The sequence below is a fragment of the Cardiocondyla obscurior genome, linkage group LG29 (genome assembly GCF_019399895.1).
Source record: "Cardiocondyla obscurior isolate alpha-2009 linkage group LG29, Cobs3.1, whole genome shotgun sequence".
Taxonomy (NCBI): domain Eukaryota; kingdom Metazoa; phylum Arthropoda; class Insecta; order Hymenoptera; family Formicidae; genus Cardiocondyla; species Cardiocondyla obscurior.
The window spans coordinates 364,303-388,936 of NC_091892.1; the positions used below are offsets into that span (position 1 = coordinate 364,303).

A 24,634-nucleotide genomic window follows, 5' to 3' on the forward strand; every position below is an offset into this window, starting at 1 on the left:
AGCGTATGTTAAAAAAGAAAAAATTGCGAAAGAGTGGCATACTGCCGCCATCAGAAAGATCAACGTCATCTAGTAAATCCAGTAGGTCACCAACACCCATATCGGTGGATAATTGTTCTTCAAAAAAAATAAAGCCGTTGGATCCTACATCGTGTGAGTATGCATGAATTATAATATTAGTTCTGCCAGATTAAACTACTGGTTAAATAAATGTAAATTTTCTAATTTTTTTAAATTTATTCTCTTATTCTTTTTAGATACGGAAGAGACTAGGAAAGCTCTAAACTTTTTAGAATATAATGTTCACCCTTGGAGCCCAGTTGAAAATTTTTGGCGAGCTACTTTAGCAGAACGAAAGAGTATCCTTGCTGAAGGAGGAATATATAATTATTTTAAAAAATTTCCTGCTTTACGCATTCAAGAAGGATACAGACTTGTAAGTATTTATTATACAGATATAAATATTGTAATGTAACGATAATGCTTTATAATTTTATATACATTAACATAATTAAATAATTTTTTTCTATTTGTACAGCTTGTCGATGATTTTACAAGAGAGTTTCACGGAAAAGAAAACAACCTCTTCAGCAACATTGCTCTGGCGAAAGAGAAGATTATAAAATTAACCAAACTGAAATTAGCGAAGCTGTCAGACAAAAACCTAAAGATAAATTATACACTCATTTTAGAAAGTGCAGAGGGTAAGTTATATGATTTATAAGTGAGGAATATTTCTGTTGTTTTATTATTTTTGAATTTGCGTTACTTATTTTAATTTGATTAGGAGAAAACCCTTTCCGAAACGACGCCCTTATTCTTTTATTGCCTCTGATTACGCCGTCGCCCGGTAGGTCGGCTTCAAACACGGGAAAAAAAACTGACACTAAAAAAAAGTTAATGAAACCGACAAACATTGAAATCAGAGATGATTTTGTAAAATTATTAGATGACGATACGCATATTCAAGAAGTGGTAGCTTTAAGAAAGGAGGCTCTCCAATCAGCGGGTGAAACATTTCAACCCTCTGTGTTTGCCACGGGGGAATGGAAGGCAATTAAATTTGCGTGGGTAGTTGTCGACGAAACGTATTATAAATTTACCTCACTGATCGAGGCAATCGATGTAGCTTTTAAGATCATTCACGCTTTGCAGGCAGAGTTTCCCTTAAAATCTAAGTCTGTTTGGACGTTAATATCGTTAGCGTTTTATGGAATAGGCGATAAAAATAGAGTAACTGCGGGTATTTCTCAACTGTTAACAGATTTGCGTTTTGTTAGTAAGGAGCCAGTATCGGGAGCATCCTCTGAAACTTTTGTCTCAACTGTTACTGAAAATGTAGAAAATTCTTCAGATATACTATTCCAGCCATCATCATCGAATAATAATCCATCACTTTTTACATCTGACCTTTCTTTTGATACAGACGTTTTTTGTGGAGCTCCTTTATTTGAGAATATAACTGAATCTTCGTCACAAAAATTAGACGAAGAATCCGTTTATGTTAACTTATAAGTTTCATTTAATTTTGATTTACTTAATACTTTTAAAAATGTTTATTTGTTTTTCGTGTAAAAAAAAATACTGTAATTGCCTCCAGCTTATTAATCACATTAGAAAATTTTGTCCTAATAAACATTATTTTTGTGGACAACCAAATTGTTTTCGTCAATACAGCACTCTTCGCTCTCTTAGAAAACATTTACAGAGGGCTCATGCAAATCATATCGAAAGTAACGATTACAATTTTAGTTCTTTAGAGGAAAAAGGCAACGATAATAATTTAATTGTAAGTTTACCTTCGTCACAACAAAATATTATTTCTACTTTTAAGTTTTTGCAAACTCAAATTTCTTTTCTTTTGTCCTCTTTGTATGCCAATGTTTTAATTCCTAGAAATATAGTTCAGTTAATTGTAGACGAATTACATAATATATTTTCGATTGATCTTGAGGAAGGAATTTTTGTTAGATTGAAAGAAATATTACCTTTGGATGTTTATAATGAACTAGTAAGTTATGTTAAACCATCGGATCTTTTTATTTCCAGTTCTTTAGAAGATTTTGTGTCGGATTTTCGGCGCCTTCGTTATTACAAAGAATTAGGAACTTTTTTTCCAGCAACTGAGGTTACCGTTGGCCAAAAACTGCAGGGAAAACGAACGACTTTCGGACAGCTAACAGTTCCAATTAAGTGCACAATGCAGGTTGTAGAGTTAGATAAAGTGTTAAAATCATTTTTTTCTTTACCGAATGTTCTTAAAGAGACGTTAGATTATCAGGTTCGATTGCAAAATAGTGAATCGGGCATTGAAAATATTGTGCAAGGTTCTATTTGAAAATTAACAAAAAAAAAATTTGAAAACGAAATAGGCTTACATTTTCCTATTATTGTATACTGGGATGATTTCGAAATTGGAAACCCGTTAGGAGCTCAAGCCGGTGTTCATAAGTTGGGAGCAGTTTATGTATCGTTGCCTTTTTTGCCTCTACATTTTGTTAATAACTTTTTAAGTATATTTCTTCTTGGTTTGTTTCATTCATCTGATAGAGTTAAATTTGGTAACGCTGTAATTTTTAGTAAGATTATTGATTGCTTAAATAATCTTTCCAAAAATGGCATTACCGTCGAAACAGATGCATACAATGGCGTAATAAAATTTTATTTATGTGCTTTTGTTGGAGACAATTTGGCTTTATCTGGAGCTCTTGATTTCACAGAATCATTTTCTTCAAATTATCCTTGTCGAATATGTTGTGTAGACAAAGACGGTCTTCAAAATTTAATGAGGGAAGATGTTAATTTATTGAGAAACATGGACTCTTATGCTTCTGATGTTAAAATATGCGATTTATCTAAGACGGGCATAAAAGAGAAATGTTGTTGGTTAAAAGTCGAGGGATTTAACCTTTTTGAAAATGTTTCTACTGATATTTTACATGATTGGTTTCAAGGAGTTTGCCAATATGCTATACAGTTTATACTTTTCTCACAAATTAAAACTTACAAACTTATACCTTTGTCTTTATTAAAAATAAAATTAAGTACCTTTGATTTCGGTTGTGATAATATTTCAAAACCATCTAATACAATATCTATTGAAGGTCACCAAGTGAAATATAAAACATCTGGTTCTCAAATGTTTACATTAATACGATATTTTGCATTAATTGTTGGCTTATATATACCTGAAAATCACCCTGTATGGAATTTCTTTTTATTATTAAGACGAATCACTGACAGATTAATAAATCGAAGGGTTTACTTTGACTCGTGTGAAGCGTTAGCCTATGATCTCGAAGAACTTAACCGACAATATTTGAAGCTTTCTAATAATACATTAAAACCTAAATTTCATTTCATGATTCATTACCCACGATTAATGAAAATGTTTGGTCCTCTCGCACTCTTGTCGACATTCAGATTTGAAGCGAGACATAGACTGTCGAAAATGGTAGCGCATTGTGCTGCTGGCAGGGTAAATATTTGCAAAACTATTGCATTAAAAAATCAGTTAATGTTGAACGATCTTTTCTAAAACGGAAAAATTTAATCGAATTACATACGGTAAAATAAAAGCTGTTTCTCGCAAAACTATTTTAGCTCTTCGCGATATATGGGATACTCTGTCTGCAAATACGAATATTTTTGCTGTGTCTTGGATAAAAATTGACGGGATTTTTTTCAAACCTTCCTACAACGTAACTGTTGAATTAACCGAGGAGAATGATTTTTTACCAACGTTTGCTGAAATTGAAGAGATTTATGTCGTAGATAATGATCAAGTGCATTTTATCTGCCGCTTGTTTAAAACAGTAACATTTAATGAGCATTACTATGCTTATCAAGTTTTAAGAACTGATGTGAAAAAAGTCTTTTCTTATCAAAATCTTGTTGCTCCTTTGCCCAATACATTAACAATTTTATCCACGCCACTGCAATTATATGTAACCGTAAGATACCCATTAGATTAAATTAGCGTTTATGTAATATATACAAGAACTACAAATTAATGTATTTATATTATAGTTTCACTTCTAACAAGTTTAAAAATATTTGTTAATTCCTATGATAAACAATAATAAATATTGTTTTAATCTGAAATCAATTTGATAATTTATTTATACCTATCGATAGGCTCTAGATGTTAAGATAATTTAGTAAAGTGAAAATTATTCTTAATCTTAATCAAATGTAAGGTTGTCTGTAATCATTTGGTATTTTCAATGTAATCCAAAAAAAGATAAATCTTTATGTGCTCTTTTAATGTGAAACAGTGGATATTCACTAATTGTCAGTGATGGTTGCATACTTAGCAAGATTTCAATGAAATCAACCATCACTATCAATTAGTGAATACCTATATCCACTGTTTCACATTAAGAGAGCACATAAAGATTTATCTCTGTTTTTAGATTACATTGAAAATACCAAATGGTTACAGACAATTTTATATTTGATTAAAAATAAGATAAATTTTAAGTTACGGAAACTGAAAAATGGGAAAAGAATAAGCTGAACTTATAGTTATTTCTAATCATAATTTTGTTATATGTACTTGATATCTTTACTTAAATATTCTAATATTCATATTAGCCGTAACTTAAAATTTTGTTTCCATTATTTAATATTTTTTTTAAGTATTTTAGTTAACAGGGAAGTTTAAATTAAAATTTCTTTTAAGCTAATCGGTGTTTTCTATTTACGTATTCCTAAAATAAGGTTACGAGATGTGTCATTCGCGTTTACTTAACTAAAATTTATAGTTTCTAACCGATACCATTACTATGACGTCATTAATTTGATGACGTATTTCTAATCCAAATACTAGGTTACATAAAATTGTGATTACGAGCAAACCAAATACTTTGATTACTAACCATGGGCCCCAAAATGGGTTCCTTAACTTACTTTATTTTTCCCAGAGTATCAATGTTATACGAACCGCGGCCGGTTCGTCGGTCGTTTCGGAAGTGCCGCTATTCATCGGGCGTTCTTTTTTTACGGTAATTTTTTTACGGGAGTGCCGAACATGGAACGCGCGATCATTGAGTCATTTTCGCGAGTAATTATAAAATCACGGTCGGGGTGTTCGCGAGTGACTTGTGCGCGGAAGGATGACTCGACACGTCCCATCTGAGAGGAGGAGCAGGTCCGGGGGACATCATGCATCGGCGGAGCAACTCTTAGGTAAATATCAATTTTATAAATTAAATTAAAAAAAAAATTTTTTTTCCTTTTTTTTTTGTTAAATTTATGAACTAACTAGCATGTTTACATTCATATTTTTCTCTTTATGTTACAGTCACCGGCTGAAATTTACAACTCCGCTGAAGCTCATGCAGACTGGTAAGTTGCATCATTTTTTTCGTAATTAATTATTATGGTTAATTAATGTCTCTCCCCAATTATTATTATGACGCGCACGAATCGGAACCTTCCGAAAAATAACGCACGCGAAAGGTGCGCATGGTTCCTTCTAGTTAAATAAAAAGCAATGCTTCCTAACAGATAACTTAATTATGATTGTCGTAACTGACTTCAATTAAACAGCTTATTAAAGAATATTTTGCTAAAAATAATTTCACACTTAAAAAAATTATTATAATTAATTTTAATTAGAAATAAAATAAAAAAAAAATGCTTTGAAAGTAGCGCGTTAGTAGCAAATAATTTTTTGCACATACTTTACATTTTTTTTTGGATTAACAATAATTAAAGTAAAATTATTATGTCATATACTTTTTTTTCCCATGGCAATTAAATCGTTACACGTTACAAACTTCAGTTTTACAAACCGTTGAGAGTCTCTGCTTTACGCGATAGCTATTGTAACTGACGACAACGTAGCCTCGTTTCATTTTGTCGCGTGGGTGAATGTTAGCGAAACACACATACGCATACATAGGCATTTAAATAAGTCACATGCGTGTTCTCTTACGATTTTTATCAGTATCGTCCACCTGTCGGTAGCTTGCGCTTTTGTGGGCGTACGTGGTCGATGGCTATGTGCGGAGGTGTAAATAAATAAATCACGTTGAACGCTATACGAGTTTCCGCAGCATTGTTGGTCCATTGTGCCTCGCGACTGCGATGCGACTATCGTTACCAATAGTAATTCTTTCGGTGCATTATTTAAACCAAGTAATCTAAGAAGTATTTACAGGCTGCGCTCCGAAAAGACGGCGTATCGTTCATTACACTGCATTGTATTAAATGTGTACTCAAAACAGTTACAAAAAATAATTAAGAACAGTTTTTCGCTTTTTTCTTTTTTTTTTTTTTAATCACAAATGTGAAGGAGTAAGAAAGAGAAACGAAGAAATAATTAGAATGGGAAAATATAAATGGGATAAAAATAATTCAAACAATGTTATATTTGTAGTCTCTGAGTATCATGTTTAATAAATGGAGTTATTTTAAATAACACGTGTTGCGGTTTAATTTCGCTGAGAGAGAAAGAAATAATTTCTAAGGAGTCACGTAGCATTTCCGTTAAGTTCATATTTCTTGTAACGAAGATTCAGCGGTACGGACTCGTTTATACGATTGTTGCACGTACGAGAGGAAAGGAGTCGTAAATTTCGCTGCACCACGCTGCGGTCCATACGTTGGTACGATATCTCGGAATTTTATTCAATGCGTTCGGTGCGCCGGTTACCGCATCGCGAACGGATTTTCACAAGACTTACATATCCCTTTAGCGAGGAGCGCATGTTCCGACTGAGATTATTGTCGACAGTTTGGCACTCGTTTATACGCTGTTCCGCGCGTGGATTACTCTTTTAAAGCACGCTCTTTTCGCGGTCCAGCGCAGCAGAAACCCAGCATCTCGGCCGTATAATGTGCGCACAGTTATTACACATTCTTTCGCCGCGTCCGAAATTTCTCCGTGTTCGCGCTTGTAAAATTTTGACTTTGGAAATTGAAAAGTTTTAAGTCTGAAAATATTTTCTTCCTCTAAACGTGGCTTGCATTTTTATATTTTTACAACGCAACGTTAAAGAGCGCTAATTTTTTTTTTACGTGATTTTTTTTATGATTTCTTGTATTTTTTGTACCGCGATATTTCGTGCTCTTTCATTTGAGCGAGAAAAAGATAGTGCGTTCTTTCTAGATATTAAATTTCACGATTTATGTATGTATATAAAGACTTTGTAATCATAAACTTGGGTGGGTAAGGAAAGCAGAATTAAAATTATGTTGAAAGAAAAATATGAGACAGAAAGGAGATAGTAATAGACTCTACAACTATATTTAAATCTCAATATATTCAATCGTTCCTCATACATATGTCCTGCTAACATAAAAAATAACCGACGTTATCAATTATCGCAAATTGTATAAAACAATCCTAAATAATTAAAAAAAAAAAAATTTACGAGCGAATTAAAAGTTTAAAATATTTAAAAATGAGTTAAAAAATGAAGAACAAAAGGAAGCGCAGCATTTACATAGATACGAGAAGGTAGACGTGTAATTTCGATCTTATATTTACATCGTACAGAAAATTATTTGATCCTGAGATATATTTATCTTTACATGCGACCATACGTGGCCAATAATGAAAGTGGACGTTCAAATAACAAGTTATATATACAGTCCGGAGAGTCGTCTCTGTTAGTGGGATATATAGGGGGTTCAATGATACGTGGGAGTAGAGAGAGGAAGAGAAAATACTAAAAGATAGGAATTTCCAGTCGCGGCTGCAGTTAGTGCAGTTCTCGAACGGTGTCGTCCAAATTGCGCGTCCCGTTGCATGCTTATCAGCAATAAAAATGATATATCGTCGCGGAACGAGCTACGTGAAAACTTAATGGCCCGTGAAGTTAAACCTAACTACGTTTAATTGTAAAATGGACCGCCCTTAAGCACTCCGACAGTGGCTAACGTGAACATCCGCGTATTAAGCGATCAGTGCGGAAGTAAAGCTATTTCGTGTTGCTTAAGATTATCACGTATTCCGTATTTTTCTCGCACGATACCGCATCGAGGAGATTTCCATTCAATTTGATTTTAACAATCGATTCTTATTAAACGTAACGAAATTATTACTTTCTGCTTTTGTACGCGGAATAAAATTCGTGCGAGATGGATCTCCGGTTTTTCTAACAATTTACGGCAATCGCGACGAGCGTTCGGTGAAATCTCTCGATTATAAATTTTAATTGTTAGAGCGGAAGCCAAACGAATGGCAATATCATTCAGGTATGGGCGACATAGTTATAATGATACATTTTTTATAATTATCCGCGAATGATTAACGTTAATCAGCCGTGCGAAATTGCGAGAGATTTTTTTTTTTTTTTGATGACTTATTGATGAGGCCAAAAGCGTATGGCAGCTAAATATCGCTGCGGAAATGTTGCGTTATTATAGATTCAATAGCTTCAAGAGGGATAAGAGAGATTCTAAAGCTTTTCTTTCTGTATATAGATGCAAAATAGATTATATTTTGCAGTAGGATATATAGTGCAATTCATATATGTAAATACATGTTTGTTGCATCATCGAAATGCAATTCCCACTCTTGTGCGATCAGCTTCATATTTCTCCGCATTCACACGCACACACACCCGCGCGTGCGTGCTGTGCTCTCTAGCTCTCTCTCTTTCTCTCTCTCTTTTTCTCTCCCTTTGTCGGCATCTCTTGCACACTGCCAAAGTCTCCATTATTTCATCGTTGATAATGCGTGTATTGTTATGTATCGTCGATTCCACGCGCAATAAACTATAATCATCATGCACAGGTTCTCTCGTAATAGTCGACCGCAGTGATTTTGCATGCTGCATGTCGGAATTTCTGAAATACGATGTATGACATTGTGCCGGATCATTATCGCCGTCACGAGATGCACGGGTGCGGCCGGATATTATTTTCGTTAATTTTTAAGGCTAGGAAGCGATTCGAACGCGGGAACGTTCTATTTGTACAAAAGTGGTAACATATTATCGACCAACGTTTTTCTCGTTTTTTTCTTTCTTTTTCCTTTTTTTCAATTTGCGAATTAGCCTTTAGAAATATTTTTCACGTATATCACGAATAATGGATTGTATTCCGATGTCTCTAAAATATGAAGCTCTCCGTTCCTCTATGTGAATATTTTCGCGCACATATTCGTCTATTATTTCTAGCGGAACGTTCCGCAAGAGAGCCTGTTTTGCTCTATTATTCTTTACTCACAACAAAGTTCTTCTATTTCAGTATTTCTTTCAGTTTTCTCGGTAATATTTTGCTTTTTAACAATTCTTCTTTCTCTTTCTTTCCCCGATCTGTATTCCCCATTCCGAGTCTCGACATAATAAACGCGTTTTATACATATACCGATTGCGTATTTAGGCGATTGATATCAAGATTATCATCGTTACCTTCGACTCGTATATTTAGAGTTAATTGATCTGTCTTCATCGAGATCAGAGAGCGAGAATTTCCGCTGCGTATGGTAGTATAAATATGATTTGCATCAAAACTCGGGACGTTCGTATTAACGGCTTTTGCCGTCCGTGAAATTAATGAATTACAATGGAGAGGGGGAGGTTCGCGGTCTGCAACTCAAAGAAATAATCCAAATTTCCATGTAACGCAATTCAACGGCCAAAATAATTACTCTAATTTTATGCCGTTGACGGCAGCGTATTGATATTTATACAGAAATATATATAATTGTACCCGTATCGAATACCGATATGTAATATGTCCGTACACATGCACGTAAAATAATTTAATACGCATGTGCGTGTGTTGAACAATCTCTCATTTGAATCTACATGTTGCGTTTCATGTTACGTTTAAAAGCCAGATTTTAAACCGTACATCGCATCGTCGGATGTATTGATTTTAACAACCATACGGCGGAAATACTCGTTCTTGAACTTCGTAGCTAAACCCTCGCAGCCCTTATGGCATAATTATAAATACGTTTGGCACGTCGAGCAATGCCACTTGAAAAGCAGTGAGCAAAACTAGCAAGGTGGTACAGGAAGTAGAAGTAATAAAAGAAGAAGAAGAAGAGGAGGAGTAAAAGTAGGGGAAGAGAGCGATGTACTTTCCATATATCGTCTACTGTCAATATGCTCCGTGTATTGAGATTCACTTTGTTACCAGCAGCAGAATCAATCAGTGTGTGCGCCATGCACGTAATATACTATGTACTGCATCAGTCGCACGAGACACGGGTGCTCGGGCGCGTGTCAAAGAAACCAGAAGGAGAGACAGAATTGGCAAAAAACGGGGCTGAAGAGGGAGCGAGGGGGGCAAAGAGAAACGAGCACTAAAGTTCTGCGTGTGATTCGAGATAAGGTCTAAATTTCTACGTGATCGTGAAGTATGCGCCAATCATATATTTTTTTTTTTTTTTCTTTCTTACGGTGGAACTTTTAATAAGCCTTGCCAGAGGGAGAGAGAGAAAGAGAGATAAAGAGACAGAAAAGCAACTTCGTGGCTCTCGAAATACGTGTACCGTAGAGAATAGAGATAAAAAATAGACTAAAAAAAGAGAGAGAAAGGGGGAGAGAGAAGAAGAGACAGATAGAGAGAATGAGACAATAGGCAGAGAAGCGACTACCAAGTCTGACATAGCGTGAGAGGATTAAACGCTGATATAATCTACAATCGTGTACGCCGAGCCGCGCCTATCGCGACGTTTTAGAGGGCTAGTAAAAGAGGCTGACAGGATCGACAGCGTAGAGCAGAAATCCACGGGAGCTAGGTGAGCGACACGAGATCACGAGGAGTTGCAAAGTTAGAGTTGCGGGGGGTAGCAACGACAATGGCGGTGGGTGGCATGGCGGTATATAAGTAGCTAGTACAGCTCAGAAAGTGACTTGTCATACGCTTTACTTATCGTACGGCTACGCAAGTTGAAGTTTCGCGACTGCAGAGCGACAGGAGGCAGCCTATAGAAGTGGGAAGAGAAGTATGATGACGGTGGACCGTAGCGTAGGTAGAGAGTTGTAACTCTTGAGTGGCATTATGGGATTTATTACTGATGCTCGGTGCGAACAATTCTCACACAATCGAAATGCGTTCCATGCAAATTCATTCCTCTTCTCCTTGACTTCCGAGAATAAGTCCTCCGTTCGTATCGTGTCCCATACTACATTAATAAACTTGACATGTTTACGGGGATTTTAATTCTCGTCGCAATCGCTTATTCTACTTGTTCCGGCGGGAGTTTATCGTGAGATCTGATTGTGAGACAAAATAGGGATGCCAGTCAAGAACGAAAATAGGGAAATAGGTAAAAAGATTAAGACGAGAGTAAGGATAAAGAGTAAGAAATAGAACGAGAGAGAAAGAGAGATGGCCAGAGTAGAAAAAAAAAAGATGGAAAGACGGTGCTGGAAAATAAGAGATTATTTCCTTGGTTCAGAGCCTTCGGTACAGTTTATACTTTCACGTTTCACCACTACCAATGCAATGCTAAATTCGTAAATTGAGAAGGGTGCGCTAGCATCACGATCGAAAATCAGAGACTCTGCGTAGGAAAGAGATTTGCAGATTCAGATCGAGCGTGATAGCATTCGTAATCGTCACATTCACACGCGCGCGCACAAGCTTCCTCTTAGCGTTTCTCCGGTGACGAATCGCGGAGCTAACGGAAGAGAACTCTACCGCCGAAGTGAAGCGTGTCAGAGATCACGAGCACGTCGACGGCGAACAGTAATGATCAGCCGTCAATTGTACGCGATATTACACAAGTACGAAGTCCCACTTATCAAATGAAAACGTAAAGGTTTGATAGGCGTAAATGACGACGTGGCTATTCATCTGGAAAATAAAGGAGCGTTAACTAAAGTCCGATATTTCAGCGAAAGAGTTTGCGACGCGAGATGGCTCAAAAAAAGAATCTCAATTTTTCTTGATAAGTGGGCTTACTTAGTCGGTCATTCACAGCTCACGGCTTATCATTTGTCACTCGTCTGTGTACACGCGATCTTGAAAGAGCGATAGATTTGAAGGATTATCTCTCACGCTACGCGCTAGGAAGCGTGCGTGTCCTCCCTCTCGGAAAAATGGCGAAACATCGCCAATCGAATACGAAAGTTTCGTTTTCCATTGGAGCACATTTGTTTCAAAATTCTTTCGTCGTGATCGAACACGCACGCTTTTTTAAAGATTCGCATATGTGTGATCGTTGCGCGAAGGTGGACCCTACTATTCCGTAGCGGAAGCGCGACGAGACATTAAATAATTTAGTCAATTCTAATTACTTAACAGAAAAATTAAAATTATTTTTTTTTTATAACAGAGCACGATTTAAAAAATGATTATAATTATTATCTGCAAGGCTGTTTTTTTGTTTTTTTTTTTTTTTACTGAGAGAAATTACTCTAAATTAATCTGCAAAATAAAAAAAGAGAATTATAAAACTGTATAACTATAATTAATTTTTTATCATATATGATGCGGCTGGAAAAAATATTACCGCGTTGCGCTTATAGAAAGAGATAGAACATAACTCTATGTATTACAGCCTTGGCTTTAGATGTTTCATTCAAATTTAATCAACTGATAAATTTATGCCGCTGGTTCTGTTATCAGATGTGAGCGAGCTTTATGTAAGTCGATTATCATAATGCTCGTCTGTTCCATGTACATCACATCTATGCGCGTAGCTATCCGAGCATGCTTGTACGCATTGCGTTGTATAATTTGCGTTTCATACAGAGAATGATTCACTCGTCACAGAATTGCCATTATTGCCGAAGAATTTCATCGATCTCTATTAAATGTCAATCACAACCGCGCCACTTCTGCGAATTACACGTTCGCGTTTCTCGGGTGCAAGTTATCATTATCTTTACATACGCCGTCGAAAGGTACCTAAATTGACGATGCAATAAATAAAGATATTGCACCGCGTACAATGCGTACAAGATCATTTCCGCGATATTGCGAAATTATGCGAATATTACGCCGCGCGGAATCGCCTCCTTTTTTCTTTTTTTTATTTTTTTCTTTTTTTTTTCTTTGAAAACTCGCTGTCCGCGTTAAAGCTGCGTTCGGAAACGTGAGATTTCGTGAGTTTCAGTGGATAGGTAGTGGGGAAACCGTGTGCCTTCGAGTGTTGAGTGTCGCCGAACGCTTCTCACAGATACTTGGTGTGTTTTCAAAAATGGAGGAGCATCGACGAAATGTCATTGTTGCAATTGCTACAATAAATGGACATAATTTATTGAAAACCATTACTGAAAGACTCAAGTGTGAGGAGAGTAGTGATGAAGAATGTGATCAATGGAATTACGAGGCAAATAAATTTGCAGAACGGGTTTGCGTTTGTGGAAATTTAAAGCGTGTTGTAAGAATTGAAGATTATGTTCTTACAATACATAATTATACAAGAAAACAATTTAGAGAACATTTTCGATTAACTAGAAAAACATATGAAAATTTGGAGCAAATATTGGCACCTAAATTAAGTAGAAAAAGCTGAAACTGAAAGACTTACATTAGATATTTGGACACAATTACTGTCAGTTCTGTGGTTACTTGCAACTCCAGATTCATTTAGGTAAGTTTATTAAACACATGTAATTTTTGCATTAAAGAAATTAATAACAATTCTTTTTTTTTTAGATCAGTATCTGACCGTTTTGGTATTAGTAAATCAATGTTGCATGATTTCATGAGAAGAGTTGTGGCTTCTTTAAATGATTTAACTGACAGATTTATTAAATGGCCTGTAGAAGATCGATTGGAGGCGGTCAAACATCGTTTTTCACAAATTGGTTCTCTTCCTGATGTTATTGGGGCAATTAACGAGAGTCATATTCCTATTCCAGCACCTAAGGTAACTTTAATTACTTATAAAAATTTATAAAAAATACACAAAAAAAATATTGCCAATTATTAAATTTTATATCTATTTACACAGGTCCATCCTATCTCTTATAGAACAAAAAAGAAAGAATATGCTATTACACTACAGGCTGTCTGCGATGCAGACCTTATATTTACAGATTGTTTTATTGGTTTTGCTGGGTCTGTTCACGATGCCAGGACTTTTAGGAACTCTGATCTGTGGCATTCCGTATCAGAGAATGAACATTATTTTTTTCCTAATAATGAATACATTATAGGCGATAAAGCTTACCCAGTATTATCATGGTGTATAGCTCCATATATTAATAGAGGCAATATGACCGAAGTATGAAAATTTAATTATATATTATATGTAATTTTATTACACAATGATTATATGTATACAAAAAATGCTTACGTTTTAAATTTTTACTTTTTTAAAAATATATTAATAATTCTCTAAACACATTTAATATTTATACTGTTTTAATTAAATTTTTTTCTTTTTGTATAGGCCCAGAACAAGTTTAATCACCATCATTCAAAAACTAGACAAGTTATTGAAAGAGCTTTTGCACTTCTTAAAGGAAGATTTCGACGGCTAAAGTACTTGCATATGAGTTGCATCGATTTGATACCATATGTAATTTTAGCGAGTTGCGTTCTTTATAATATTTGTCTCGAAGGTTGTATGGATGATATCAACGATTTTATATGTGACGGCTTAGAAGAAAATGCCAACAACAATAATGAGGAAAATATTTTCTTTGATCGATTACTTAACGATAGAAGAGGACTGATTCGCCGTGAATATCTTACAAATCTAGTACAATAATATTGTTCATTCGATTATGAATTTCAGCGCGTTTAAATTTTATTATAATTCTCTCGCCTAGTATGCGCTCCAGCGTCGCGATATTTCGAGTTTACCGTCGCGTATTTGTTGATTTTGTCGGTCTCCTTGAATCGCCGATGGTTCAAAGCGTTTCGTTTTCGGCAGAAGTCAGTCTAATCCAGTTCAAACTGAATATTTCGCTGACTTCGCCTTGTTTTCGTCGCCGGGTTCCGACAATCCTAGGCTCCGTACCGCGAAAAGACGACCAGTTTCGCTCGAACTCCGCACCTGTGCGTCTCGCCTTCGTTTTTCGGCTCGCTCTCGCGCGAAGACATTCGATTAGTCTCTCTTTTTTTTTCTTGCGCTCTCAATCGCAACTCGTTGATTTCACTTTCCGTGAATTGATTATTTCGGCGCCCATCCGCTTATTAATTATCGCTACCGCTGGAGTGCAGGGATTCGCGCTCGCGGCGATCACCGGCTCGCGCTCTCAAGATCTCCGTCGTCCGCGGCAAGATCTCCGACGATCGGGTAGATCATTCATCTGCTCACAAGATTTCCGACGGATAAGTCGGGTCAGGAAGATTTCCGCTCGTTTACTGGTATCCTTGCCTTCAAAGGCGCGATTGTATTTTTTTGTGTTTTTATTGTAAATATATTGGGTTCAATTTTCTGTCATTTAATTATTCTTGTTTTTCAATTACTGCGATCGGCTCTCTCTCTCATTCCCTCTCAATCGACTCACGCGTCGAGCTCATTGCTGAGCAATTCTATTCTTAAGCTAACGTGATCACGCAAGATCACGTACAAATATAATACATTGTATATTACAAAGAGTAAAATGTTAATTAGTTTACTTACTAAATAAAATAAAGCAAAATGTAAAATAAAACATGGTTTCTTTTATTTTGTACATAAATAAAAATTGACGAATGGATACAATGTAACTGATTCAATTTTACATAATACACTTATCTTTGGTACACGTACAAAACACATATTAATCGAGAGTAACTTAAAATCTAATCATAAAAAAAAATCACATATTTTTTTACTATTAAATATATTAGTAACATATATTTATTATGCATATATTAACATATATTTATGTAACGCACAAATCATTTAACAAACATATCTTTTAACTAAAATATTTTTGAACATAAGAACAAAGTAAAATAAAAAGATATTACTACTTTTGTTTCAACGAAGAAAACTGATTATTATATAAGCATACGTATTATCACAGTTTTTGTACTTTTATGCTACTTATAATACTTACTCTATATTAATAACAATAAAAATACCTTGCAAACATATAAAAAATGTTATAGTTTATAACTTTCCGATTAGCTTCTCCATCATTTCTTTATATGCATTAATCGCTGCCTTTGACTCAGCTATTGCTTCTTGATGGCGCCGCTCTCTCGCTTCTTCTCTTGTTTTCGCATCGGCGAGCAGAGCAGCAGACCAGTCTTGCAGTTCTCGTTGAATTCTAGTATTTTTCGTTTTTTTTGGAGGAGTTTCTTCATTTTGAGTTGATGAACCAGAAGTTTCTTCATTTATTTTATCAGAATCACTTAGCTCTTTGCAATTAACAACTTCTCTCTGCCTCTTATTGAGATTGGAAGCAATACTAACTGGTTTAACACATGGCTTTTCACCTAAGACTTCTTCTATTTCTTCATAAAATTTACAAGTTTTAGGGTCATTTCCAGACTTGTTGTTATGATCCTTTGTTTCCATGTACTTTCTTTTTATATCTTTCCATTTGTTTTCACATTGAGTAGAAGTTTTCATCTCCCATTCAGACGTAGTCTGTTTCAGTTCTTTACTAATTAAAGACCATACGTCTCGGTTTTTTATTTTTTTAAAACAATTTTGATGATCTCGCCAAAGATGAATAAGACATCTTACTTCATTATCATCTTTCCAGGATGCTCTAGAGATTCCAGGAGTTACATAGACTGATGAAACTGCAAAAGTTACATTGCCGTTAGTATTTCTTGAATAATTTTCTTTATACTCTTCATAAAAAAATATTGAAAAAGCATAAAAACTTACCTAATGGTTCACCTTGCTCAGTTATCATGCAAACATTATTTGAGTTGCTGTTATCATCTAGGGATGTCTCCTCCGTAAAATTCAAATTAAAAAACTTAAGTGTATCTTCGCATACAGGTATACCAAAAATATTATTATCTGTATAATAAAATAATAATTAGATTTAAAGTTATGTGCACAAAATGTAAGTTTTAATATCTCAAATTTTATATAATTAAAATTATACATATTAATTTTAATAAATAAAATATTATTTATAAAATATTACAATATTTAATAATATAGATATAATTATTAAATAACTCTTTCATGTTATTAATAACTTACCTTGTACATCTTGCACAAGAATATTTCCATCACAATCAAATAATGGCAAATCTCCATTTATTATAACTTGATGTCGTTCTTTTATTAATGTGATATTCATGGTTATATTAATTTTGTATAAACACGTGATAACATGTGCCGAAATAAACATTGGTCTGGTCCCAACCGACCCCACAAATTCCACATACTTTTTTGTTGAGTGGATTAGTGGCACTCGGTGTGTCTCTCTAAACGTTTCCGAACGACCTCACCCGAATGCTCACCAAGCGTTTCCGAACGACTGGTGTGTATCTGTGTGCACACGAAAGGTGTTTCCGAACGCAGCTTTACACGGATGCTTGATGACTCGAAGTAAGCAAACGCTTTTCCTTCTACCTCTTACAAATTAATTTCGTTCTAATTTTATTTAATATTTTAATATTCCGAAGTAAAAAATATAATTGACGCAAACAAAATTTTTTCTTTAAATTGTCAAAGAAATAAATTGAAAGATATTATTAATGAAGTCTGTTTGAGCATAATTAAAGCGGTAGCTGACCGGCAGAATTTATAATAAATTAAAAAACTCCGCGAGTAAAAACGAAAGTCGCGGCGTCTAACAAAGTAAAAACGGAAAGTCGCGGCGTCTAACAAAAGCGATAAACAGTCGGGCAGGTCGTTGAATTTCGACAATATTTATATACGACGTCATACCGCCAAGGCTAACGGTAGCTGAGGGTAACGAACTCGCGTTTAAAAAAACCGTCGAGACAAAGGATCTCGCGAGAGGTCCGGACCCGCGATCGAGGATATAAAAACCGCGATCTCGATCGGGCGAGTCAGTCGTCACAATAGATTGCGCGTGAACTGTAAATTGCCGATCCGCTGTACATCGGAGGTCGTGCAGATCTCTCGAGTATTGAGAGAATAAATTAGTTATATTTAATTTAAACAATATAACGAGTCGAGCGCACTTCTTTATTCGCATCCCACCTACATCCGGGAAACGCCGAAATACACGACGGGCGAAAACCTGCGAGAGGCCTTGACATTTTTGGTCCTTCGAGCCGGATCCAGCCGGAACAAGACGACCAGGGGATGTCCAGCGGAGTCGAGCACGCGATCAGAGGCAAGGCATAGGCGGCCGTTGGAGGGTCAAACAGGGAGGACCGCGCGGACCGATCGCCAGTGACGGACTCGACGAGAGCGGCCGGGAGACGACATGAGGTCAACGAAACGGTGAGCTGTACAGAGTCCGCACCAAAACTTATTGTCTGAGCTAATTTTCGGCTGTGTAAGCGTGAGGCAATTCGCGAGTAGATTAATTTGACAAGGCGCGTGCGGCGCGATTCCGAATCTTGCCAGCGGAAGTTAGTAAAAATTAAGGTTGCGCAATATGTCGACCGGAGGAGGATCGACAAGCGATGCGGCGAATTCGATAGCGATATTAAAACGGCGTAGGGCGACAATCAAGGCCGCGTGCACAAGAATAGAAAATTTTGCCGCCGGCATAAATGTTGTAGACGACGCGACGATGGTGCAATTGCGCGAGCGGCGTAAGAAATTAGATAATTATTGGAGCGAGTACAATTCGATTCAGACGCGACTGGAAGACTTAGACGAAAGCGAGGGCCGTGATCGTGAGACGTTCGAAAACGCATATTACGACCTGTGCGCGACCATTGCAGGTCTTGACCGGCCACGCGTACAGGCCTCGCCTGCCCCGAGTGCGGAGGGGTCAAACGGCAGCGGAAGTGCGGGCGCACGCAATAATGTGCGTCTGCCAAAATTAAACATACCCGCGTTCAACGGAAAATATGACAAGTGGCTGCCGTATCGGGACTTATTTAGCTCCGCGGTGCACAGCAACAGCGCACTCTCAAGGGTCGAAAAATTGCAGTACCTGAAGGGAACGTTAGAAGGCGAGGCGTTGGGCGTGATAGACGCGTTGGAAGTGTCCGAGGCGAATTACGACGCCGCCTGGGATTTAATAAACGAGCGCTACAATAATGAAAGAGCTATCGCGTACGCACACATAAAAGCGATTATGTGTTTCCCGCCGATAATAAAGGAGAGCGCGGTCGAAATTCGAAATATGTGCGATAGCGTGTCGCGACATTTGTTATCCTTAAAAGCGTTAAAACGGGATTCCGACAAGTGGGACGATGTCCTGGTGTATTGGCTAAGTACGAAGTTAGATGCGGTTACGGCCCGAGAATGGCATGCGTCGCTAAAGAACTCCGAACTGCCCACAATGAAGATGTTCAAAGATTTTTTGGCGCACCGTAGCCGGGTGTTAGAATCGCTGCCGAAGCGTGAGGCCACGAGCCAGAGGCGTGAGGACTCGCGGGCGGTGACGCGGGCCGAGAGCAGACGTCAGGCGTTACACGCGACGGCCGGGGCGAGCGGGTGCTCCTATTGTGGCGGCGATCACTCCGTGTACGCGTGCCGGGACTTCGTCGGGTTGTCGGTGGTGCAGCGTATCGCGGAAATTAAAAAACGAGGGCTGTGTCTAAATTGTATCAGATCAGCGTCACACAGGGCCGTCCAGTGCCCGTCGGGCAGCTGTCGCATTTGTAAGGGCAAGCATAACTCCTTGCTGCACTTACCGCGGGGATCGAACGAGGGATCCGGATCGAGCGCGGGGGAGCAGGGATCCGCGGCGGGAACATCGCGTTCCGTGTCGGGTGAGGCGACGGCGTTGGTCGCTCGCAAGGGGGCCGGGAGGGGCACCTCAGAGGTGTTGCTCTCAACCGCGGTAATCTACATATTCGATAGAAAAAATTCTCGAAAAACTATACGCGTGCTGTTGGACTCCGGCTCACAGGCCAACTTTATAACAGCTGGGGCCGCGAAAACATTATGTTTACCATGTAGGTCGGTGAACTTGATTATAGCGGGTGTCGGCAAATTAACGAGCCAGTCTACACGGGTTGCTCGCGTTCGGATACGCTCGCGCACGAGTGCATTTGAGACCGAGATCGAATGCGTAGTCACCGATCATATCACGGGCCGGATTCCGACCGTTTCTCTGCGGCGCGAAAAAATTAAATTACCGGCGGGCATTCAATTAGCGGACCCCCAGTTTTACCGGGCGGACGCGATTGATATGCTTATTGGGGCCGAACTATTCTGGGATCTGGTGTGCGTTGGCCGGATACGCGCCACGCAGGACCACCCGGTAATACAGAAGACGCGTCTGGGATGGGTCTTGGCCGGTAGATCGGCGGACACGAGGGGCGCTCCGACAGGAGCGTGTGCGTTACACGCGGTTATTTCGAACGCGGAGCTGCAGGATGGTTTGAGACGTTTTTGGGAGCTGGAGGAGGTCGCGGAAACCTCACGCGGAACCGCAGACGAGCGGATGTGCGAGCAGCATTTTTTAGAGAACGTCCAGATAGGAAGGGACGGTAGATACACGGTAAAGATGCCTGTGAGACCGGGGGCCTTAGCGCTACTGGGCGAGTCGCGGGAGATCGCGATGAGGCGGCTATTCGGATTAGAAAAAAGATTTCGCCGGGATGCCCAATTTAGAGACGCATATGCCCGTTTTATACAAGATTACGAACGACTGGGGCATATGAGAAAAATCGAGTCGCGAGAGCGGGATATGCCGGGATCGCTGTACCTACCGCATCACGGCGTGTTAAAGAAGTCCGAGGCGGGAGTCAAGCTAAGGGTGGTATTCGACGCATCGTGCCGGACGAGCGGTGGTCGATCATTAAACGAGGCGTTATTGACGGGGCCGACTATCCAGCAGGAATTAGCCTCGCTGTTAATTCGATTTCGTACGTGGCGATATGTATTTACCGCCGATATTATTAAAATGTACCGACAAATACTCGTGGACGCGTCGCAGACAAAATTACAACGCATTTTGTGGCGCGGATCGGAGTGCGAGGCGATTCAAGAATACGAGTTGCTTACGGTGACATACGGAACGACGTCCGCGCCGTTCCTCGCGACACGAGTGCTGAAACATTTGGCAGAATCCCACGAGTCGGAATTCCCGGTAGGAGCGAAGCGCATTGCGAATGATTTTTATATGGACGATCTGCTCACCGGAGCAGATACGTTGGACGAAGCGATAATCATGCGAGATCAAATAATTGCGATACTTAGACGCGGCAAATTAGAGCTAAGTAAATGGTTAGCGAACCACGTAGAATTGCTTCCGCGCGAGGAGCAAGGCGGCGGAGAATTATCAGTCTTAGCGGGCGAGGGCGAGCGCAAGATACTGGGCATCCAGTGGGATCCCAGCCAAGATGAATTTCTAATTGAGACGGGCGATGGCGCGCGCGGGGGGGGGCGAATAACCAAACGCGCAGTACTGGCCGAGATCGCCGGTCTATTCGATCCGCTCGGCGTGTTGGGACCGCTCATCGTGGTACCCAAGCTGATCTTGCAAGAAACGTGGCAAGCGGAGATCGGCTGGGATGAAACGCTGCCGCCGGATTTGCACCAGCGATGGGTCGAATTTCGTGAACAGCTACGTGAATTGAAGGGTGTACGAATACCGCGTTGGGTGGGTACCGGAGGATTAAAAGAAGTACAGATGCACGGGTTTTGTGACACGAGCGAGCGCGCTTATGGTGCATGCATATACGTGCGTGTAACCGAGGCGGGCGGACGGCACCGGGTGACATTATTAACATCGAAGTCACGAGTCGCGCCGGTCAGAGCGGTATCGTTGCCGCGGTTAGAGTTGAGCGCGGCCTTGTTGCTGGCAAGGCTGCTCGAGAGAACTCGCACCGCTTGGGGGGGGCGGCAAGAAAAAAGTGGTGCTCTGGTCGGATTCCACAATAACGCTGCAGTGGATAAAATCCTCCTCCCGAAAATGGAAGGCCTTTGTGGCTAACCGTGTGGGAGAGATTCAAGCGGTTACAGAAATAACCGATTGGCGGCACGTGCCGACGGCCGAAAACCCCGCGGATATGCTGTCACGCGGAACGAACGTGAGAGAGCTAATAGATTCGTCTATGTGGTGGAGCGGGCCTGCCTTCTTACGCGCGGACGAGAATGCATGGCCAAATAAATTGATGGAAGCACCGAAAGAAATGCCGGAGCAGAAGCGTGTGATTGCCGCGGTAGCTAGGGTTCAGGACAAGGGGGTGGTGCAAATCCTGCTAGAAAAAATATCCAGCCTAAATAAAATTGTACGCGTAATAGCCTATTGCCGAAGAATATTGCGGAAACAGAAAGAGAAAAAATGCGTGACGATTTCCCCGATGGAATTTAAAGAGGCGTTATATACAATTGTAAGGAACGTACAGCGCGAGGCCTTCGCTCCGGAATGCGAAGCCTTACAAGCGAATAAGAAAATAAACAGCCGAAGTAGCGTTTTTGGCTTGACACCGTTTATCGACGAAGACGGAATAATTCGCGTGGGAGGCCGGTTGAAAAACGCGGAAATTCCGTTTGACGCGAGACACCCGATGTTGTTGCCGAGGCGGCACGAGTTGACCACGCGAATTGTACAATTAGAACATGTAAACGCGTTGCATGCCGGTGCGCAGACGACGCTCGCGATCGTCAGGCAAAGATTTTGGCCGATAGCTGCGCGCTCGGTGGTGCGGGGCGTCGTGCGTCGTTGCATCAAATGCTTTCGATGTAACCCGAGATTGTCACAAGCCATTATGGCAGATTTACCGAACAAGCGAGTAAATGTAGCACGACCATTTTCGCATGCGGGCATCGATTACGCCGGTCCGATTCTACTTAAGGATCATAAGCGGCGAAATGCCAAGCTGACCAAGGCATACTTGGCGATCTTTGTATGTTTCACCGTGCGGGCCGTGCACATCGAACTAGTTAGCGACTTGACTTCCGACGCCTTCATCGCGGCGCTTAAAAGATTTGTATCGCGACGCGGCAAGCCGGCGTGTTTGTATTCGGACAACGGCACGACGTTTGTAGGAGCCGAGAAGCGGCTAAAAGAATTTCGCGAGTGCGTGCGGAGCGAGGCAACGGACCTGGCTATTCGCGAATTTCTGAGCGAAAAGGGCATCGAGTGGAAATTTATACCACCGTATGCTCCACATTTTGGCGGATTGTGGGAGGCGGCGGTAAAATCCGCAAAGACTCACTTAAACCGAGTCTTGGGTCAAGCGCATGCCACCTTCGAGGAAATGTATACGATATTGTGCGAGATCGAGGGAATCATGAACTCGAGACCGCTTGCGCCGCTCAGTGCGGATCCGACGGACCTGGATTGCATCACGCCGGGTCATTTTTTGATTGGTGCGGCTCTGTGCAGCTTTTCTGTTCCAGGATTACAGCACATACCGGAGGGACGACTACTTCGGTGGCAGCGTGTCGAGCAGATGCGCCAGCACTTTTGGCAACGCTGGAAGGACGAATATCTGCACACTTTGATCCAACGCACAAAGTGGCGAGCGAGCCGGGGGACGCCGATAGCGGTGGGACAAATGGTGGTTGTCCAGCAGGCCGGACTCGGACCTTTGCAGTGGCTCCTGGGGAGGATAAAGGAGGTGCATCCCGGAGCCGATGGAGTAGTGCGTACCGCGACCATCCGCACCAAGAAGGGAGAAATAACGCGACCGACCACCAGACTGGCGGTCCTCCCGTTAGAAGAATAGCGTCCCAACCGGTCAGCCGGCGTATAACGCGATATTTATCGACGAGCCAAATGTAAATTGAGCGAACGAAACGACGAACGTTGCGATAACGATTAACGACCACGGTATTGAAGTATAATACTTCAAGGGGGCCGGGATGTTTGAGCATAATTAAAGCGGTAGCTGACCGGCAGAATTTATAATAAATTAAAAAACTCCGCGAGTAAAAACGAAAGTCGCGGCGTCTAACAAAGTAAAAACGGAAAGTCGCGGCGTCTAACAAAAGCGATAAACAGTCGGGCAGGTCGTTGAATTTCGACAATATTTATATACGACGTCATACCGCCAAGGCTAACGGTAGCTGAGGGTAACGAACTCGCGTTTAAAAAAACCGTCGAGACAAAGGATCTCGCGAGAGGTCCGGACCCGCGATCGAGGATATAAAAACCGCGATCTCGATCGGGCGAGTCAGTCGTCACAATAGATTGCGCGTGAACTGTAAATTGCCGATCCGCTGTACATCGGAGGTCGTGCAGATCTCTCGAGTATTGAGAGAATAAATTAGTTATATTTAATTTAAACAATATAACGAGTCGAGCGCACTTCTTTATTCGCATCCCACCTACATCCGGGAAACGCCGAAATACACGACGGGCGAAAACCTGCGAGAGGCCTTGACAAAGTCTTAGTTCAATTGCGAGATTGAGTATTAAAACTTGATCAAGAAATTCCGTAAAGTACAGAGTCAGTTAGCGCTAAATATTTATCAAGCCTTCATTTCTTTGCCCAGTCGCTGCCTCGCTGTGATCTCAGGACGATGAAAAATATCCACGCGCACGTAATTACTATGAGTCGCGTCAAGAAGCCAACGTAAACTATGTTTACTTTTTATTTCTGTTTCCCTTATTTCCCCTCGTCACAGTGAGATATTGTCTCCCCCTTTCCTTCCTATTCTCTCTGAACCACTTTTACTCGGTCCTTTACTTTCTTTTTCTTCGCCTCTCCCTCTGAAAGTTGCGCCGGGCAAAGTCGGCGAACTCGAAGTTTT

The 24,634-nt window shown here is 40.0% G+C and overlaps 5 protein-coding genes across 5 annotated transcripts; 4 read left to right on the top strand and 1 right to left on the bottom strand.

The window, feature by feature from the left end:
* The first annotated feature begins 5 nt into the window (after nt 1–5).
* LOC139112493 (uncharacterized) lies at nt 6–2,266 on the top strand. Its single transcript, XM_070673539.1, has 4 exons — nt 6–153; nt 258–436; nt 539–704; nt 788–2,266. The coding sequence occupies exons 1-4, from the start codon at nt 6–8 to the stop codon at nt 1,513–1,515; spliced, it is 1,221 nt and encodes a 406-aa protein (XP_070529640.1). The 3' UTR covers nt 1,516–2,266.
* A 10,851-nt stretch (nt 2,267–13,117) lies between these two features.
* Nucleotides 13,118–14,638, top strand: LOC139112494 (uncharacterized). The gene is made up of 5 exons (XM_070673540.1): nt 13,118–13,421; nt 13,480–13,513; nt 13,579–13,792; nt 13,877–14,149; nt 14,318–14,638. The coding sequence occupies exons 1-5, from the start codon at nt 13,118–13,120 to the stop codon at nt 14,636–14,638; spliced, it is 1,146 nt and encodes a 381-aa protein (XP_070529641.1).
* Nucleotides 14,639–15,290: 652 nt separating this feature from the next.
* Nucleotides 15,291–17,129, bottom strand: LOC139112495 (uncharacterized). The gene is made up of 3 exons (XM_070673541.1): nt 17,030–17,129; nt 16,715–16,840; nt 15,291–16,665 (listed from the first exon to the last, which is right to left on the bottom strand). Exons 1-3 carry the CDS (start codon nt 17,127–17,129, stop codon nt 15,974–15,976), a joined length of 918 nt encoding a protein of 305 aa, XP_070529642.1. The 3' UTR covers nt 15,291–15,973.
* Nucleotides 17,130–18,404: 1,275 nt separating this feature from the next.
* LOC139112496 (uncharacterized) lies at nt 18,405–21,866 on the top strand. The gene has a single exon (XM_070673542.1). The coding sequence runs from the start codon at nt 18,405–18,407 to the stop codon at nt 21,864–21,866; it is 3,462 nt and encodes a 1,153-aa protein (XP_070529643.1).
* A 121-nt stretch (nt 21,867–21,987) lies between these two features.
* On the top strand, nt 21,988–23,607 carry LOC139112497 (uncharacterized). Its single transcript, XM_070673543.1, has one exon. The coding sequence runs from the start codon at nt 21,988–21,990 to the stop codon at nt 23,605–23,607; it is 1,620 nt and encodes a 539-aa protein (XP_070529644.1).
* The last annotated feature ends 1,027 nt before the right edge of the window (nt 23,608–24,634 follow it).

Excerpts from the sequence above, each read along its gene's own strand:
- LOC139112493 (XM_070673539.1), top strand. The coding sequence starts at position 6 with ATGTTAAAAAAGAAAAAATTGCGAAAGAGTGGCATACTGCCGCCATCA. Across the intron at positions 154-257 it reads GCCGTTGGATCCTACATCGT|ATACGGAAGAGACTAGGAAA; the intron begins GTGAGTATGCAT and ends TATTCTTTTTAG. Across the intron at positions 437-538 it reads TTCAAGAAGGATACAGACTT|CTTGTCGATGATTTTACAAG; the intron begins GTAAGTATTTAT and ends CTATTTGTACAG.
- LOC139112495 (XM_070673541.1), bottom strand. The coding sequence starts at position 17,129 with ATGAATATCACATTAATAAAAGAACGACATCAAGTTATAATAAATGGA. Across the intron at positions 16,841-17,029 it reads TCTTGTGCAAGATGTACAAG|ATAATAATATTTTTGGTATA; the intron begins GTAAGTTATTAA and ends TTTATTATACAG. Across the intron at positions 16,666-16,714 it reads TTGCATGATAACTGAGCAAG|AGTATAAAGAAAATTATTCA; the intron begins GTGAACCATTAG and ends TTTTTTATGAAG.
- LOC139112494 (XM_070673540.1), top strand. The coding sequence starts at position 13,118 with ATGGAGGAGCATCGACGAAATGTCATTGTTGCAATTGCTACAATAAAT. Across the intron at positions 13,514-13,578 it reads GCAACTCCAGATTCATTTAG|ATCAGTATCTGACCGTTTTG; the intron begins GTAAGTTTATTA and ends TTTTTTTTTTAG. Across the intron at positions 14,150-14,317 it reads ATAGAGGCAATATGACCGAA|GCCCAGAACAAGTTTAATCA; the intron begins GTATGAAAATTT and ends CTTTTTGTATAG.
- LOC139112496 (XM_070673542.1), top strand. The coding sequence starts at position 18,405 with ATGTCGACCGGAGGAGGATCGACAAGCGATGCGGCGAATTCGATAGCG.
- LOC139112497 (XM_070673543.1), top strand. The coding sequence starts at position 21,988 with ATGTGGTGGAGCGGGCCTGCCTTCTTACGCGCGGACGAGAATGCATGG.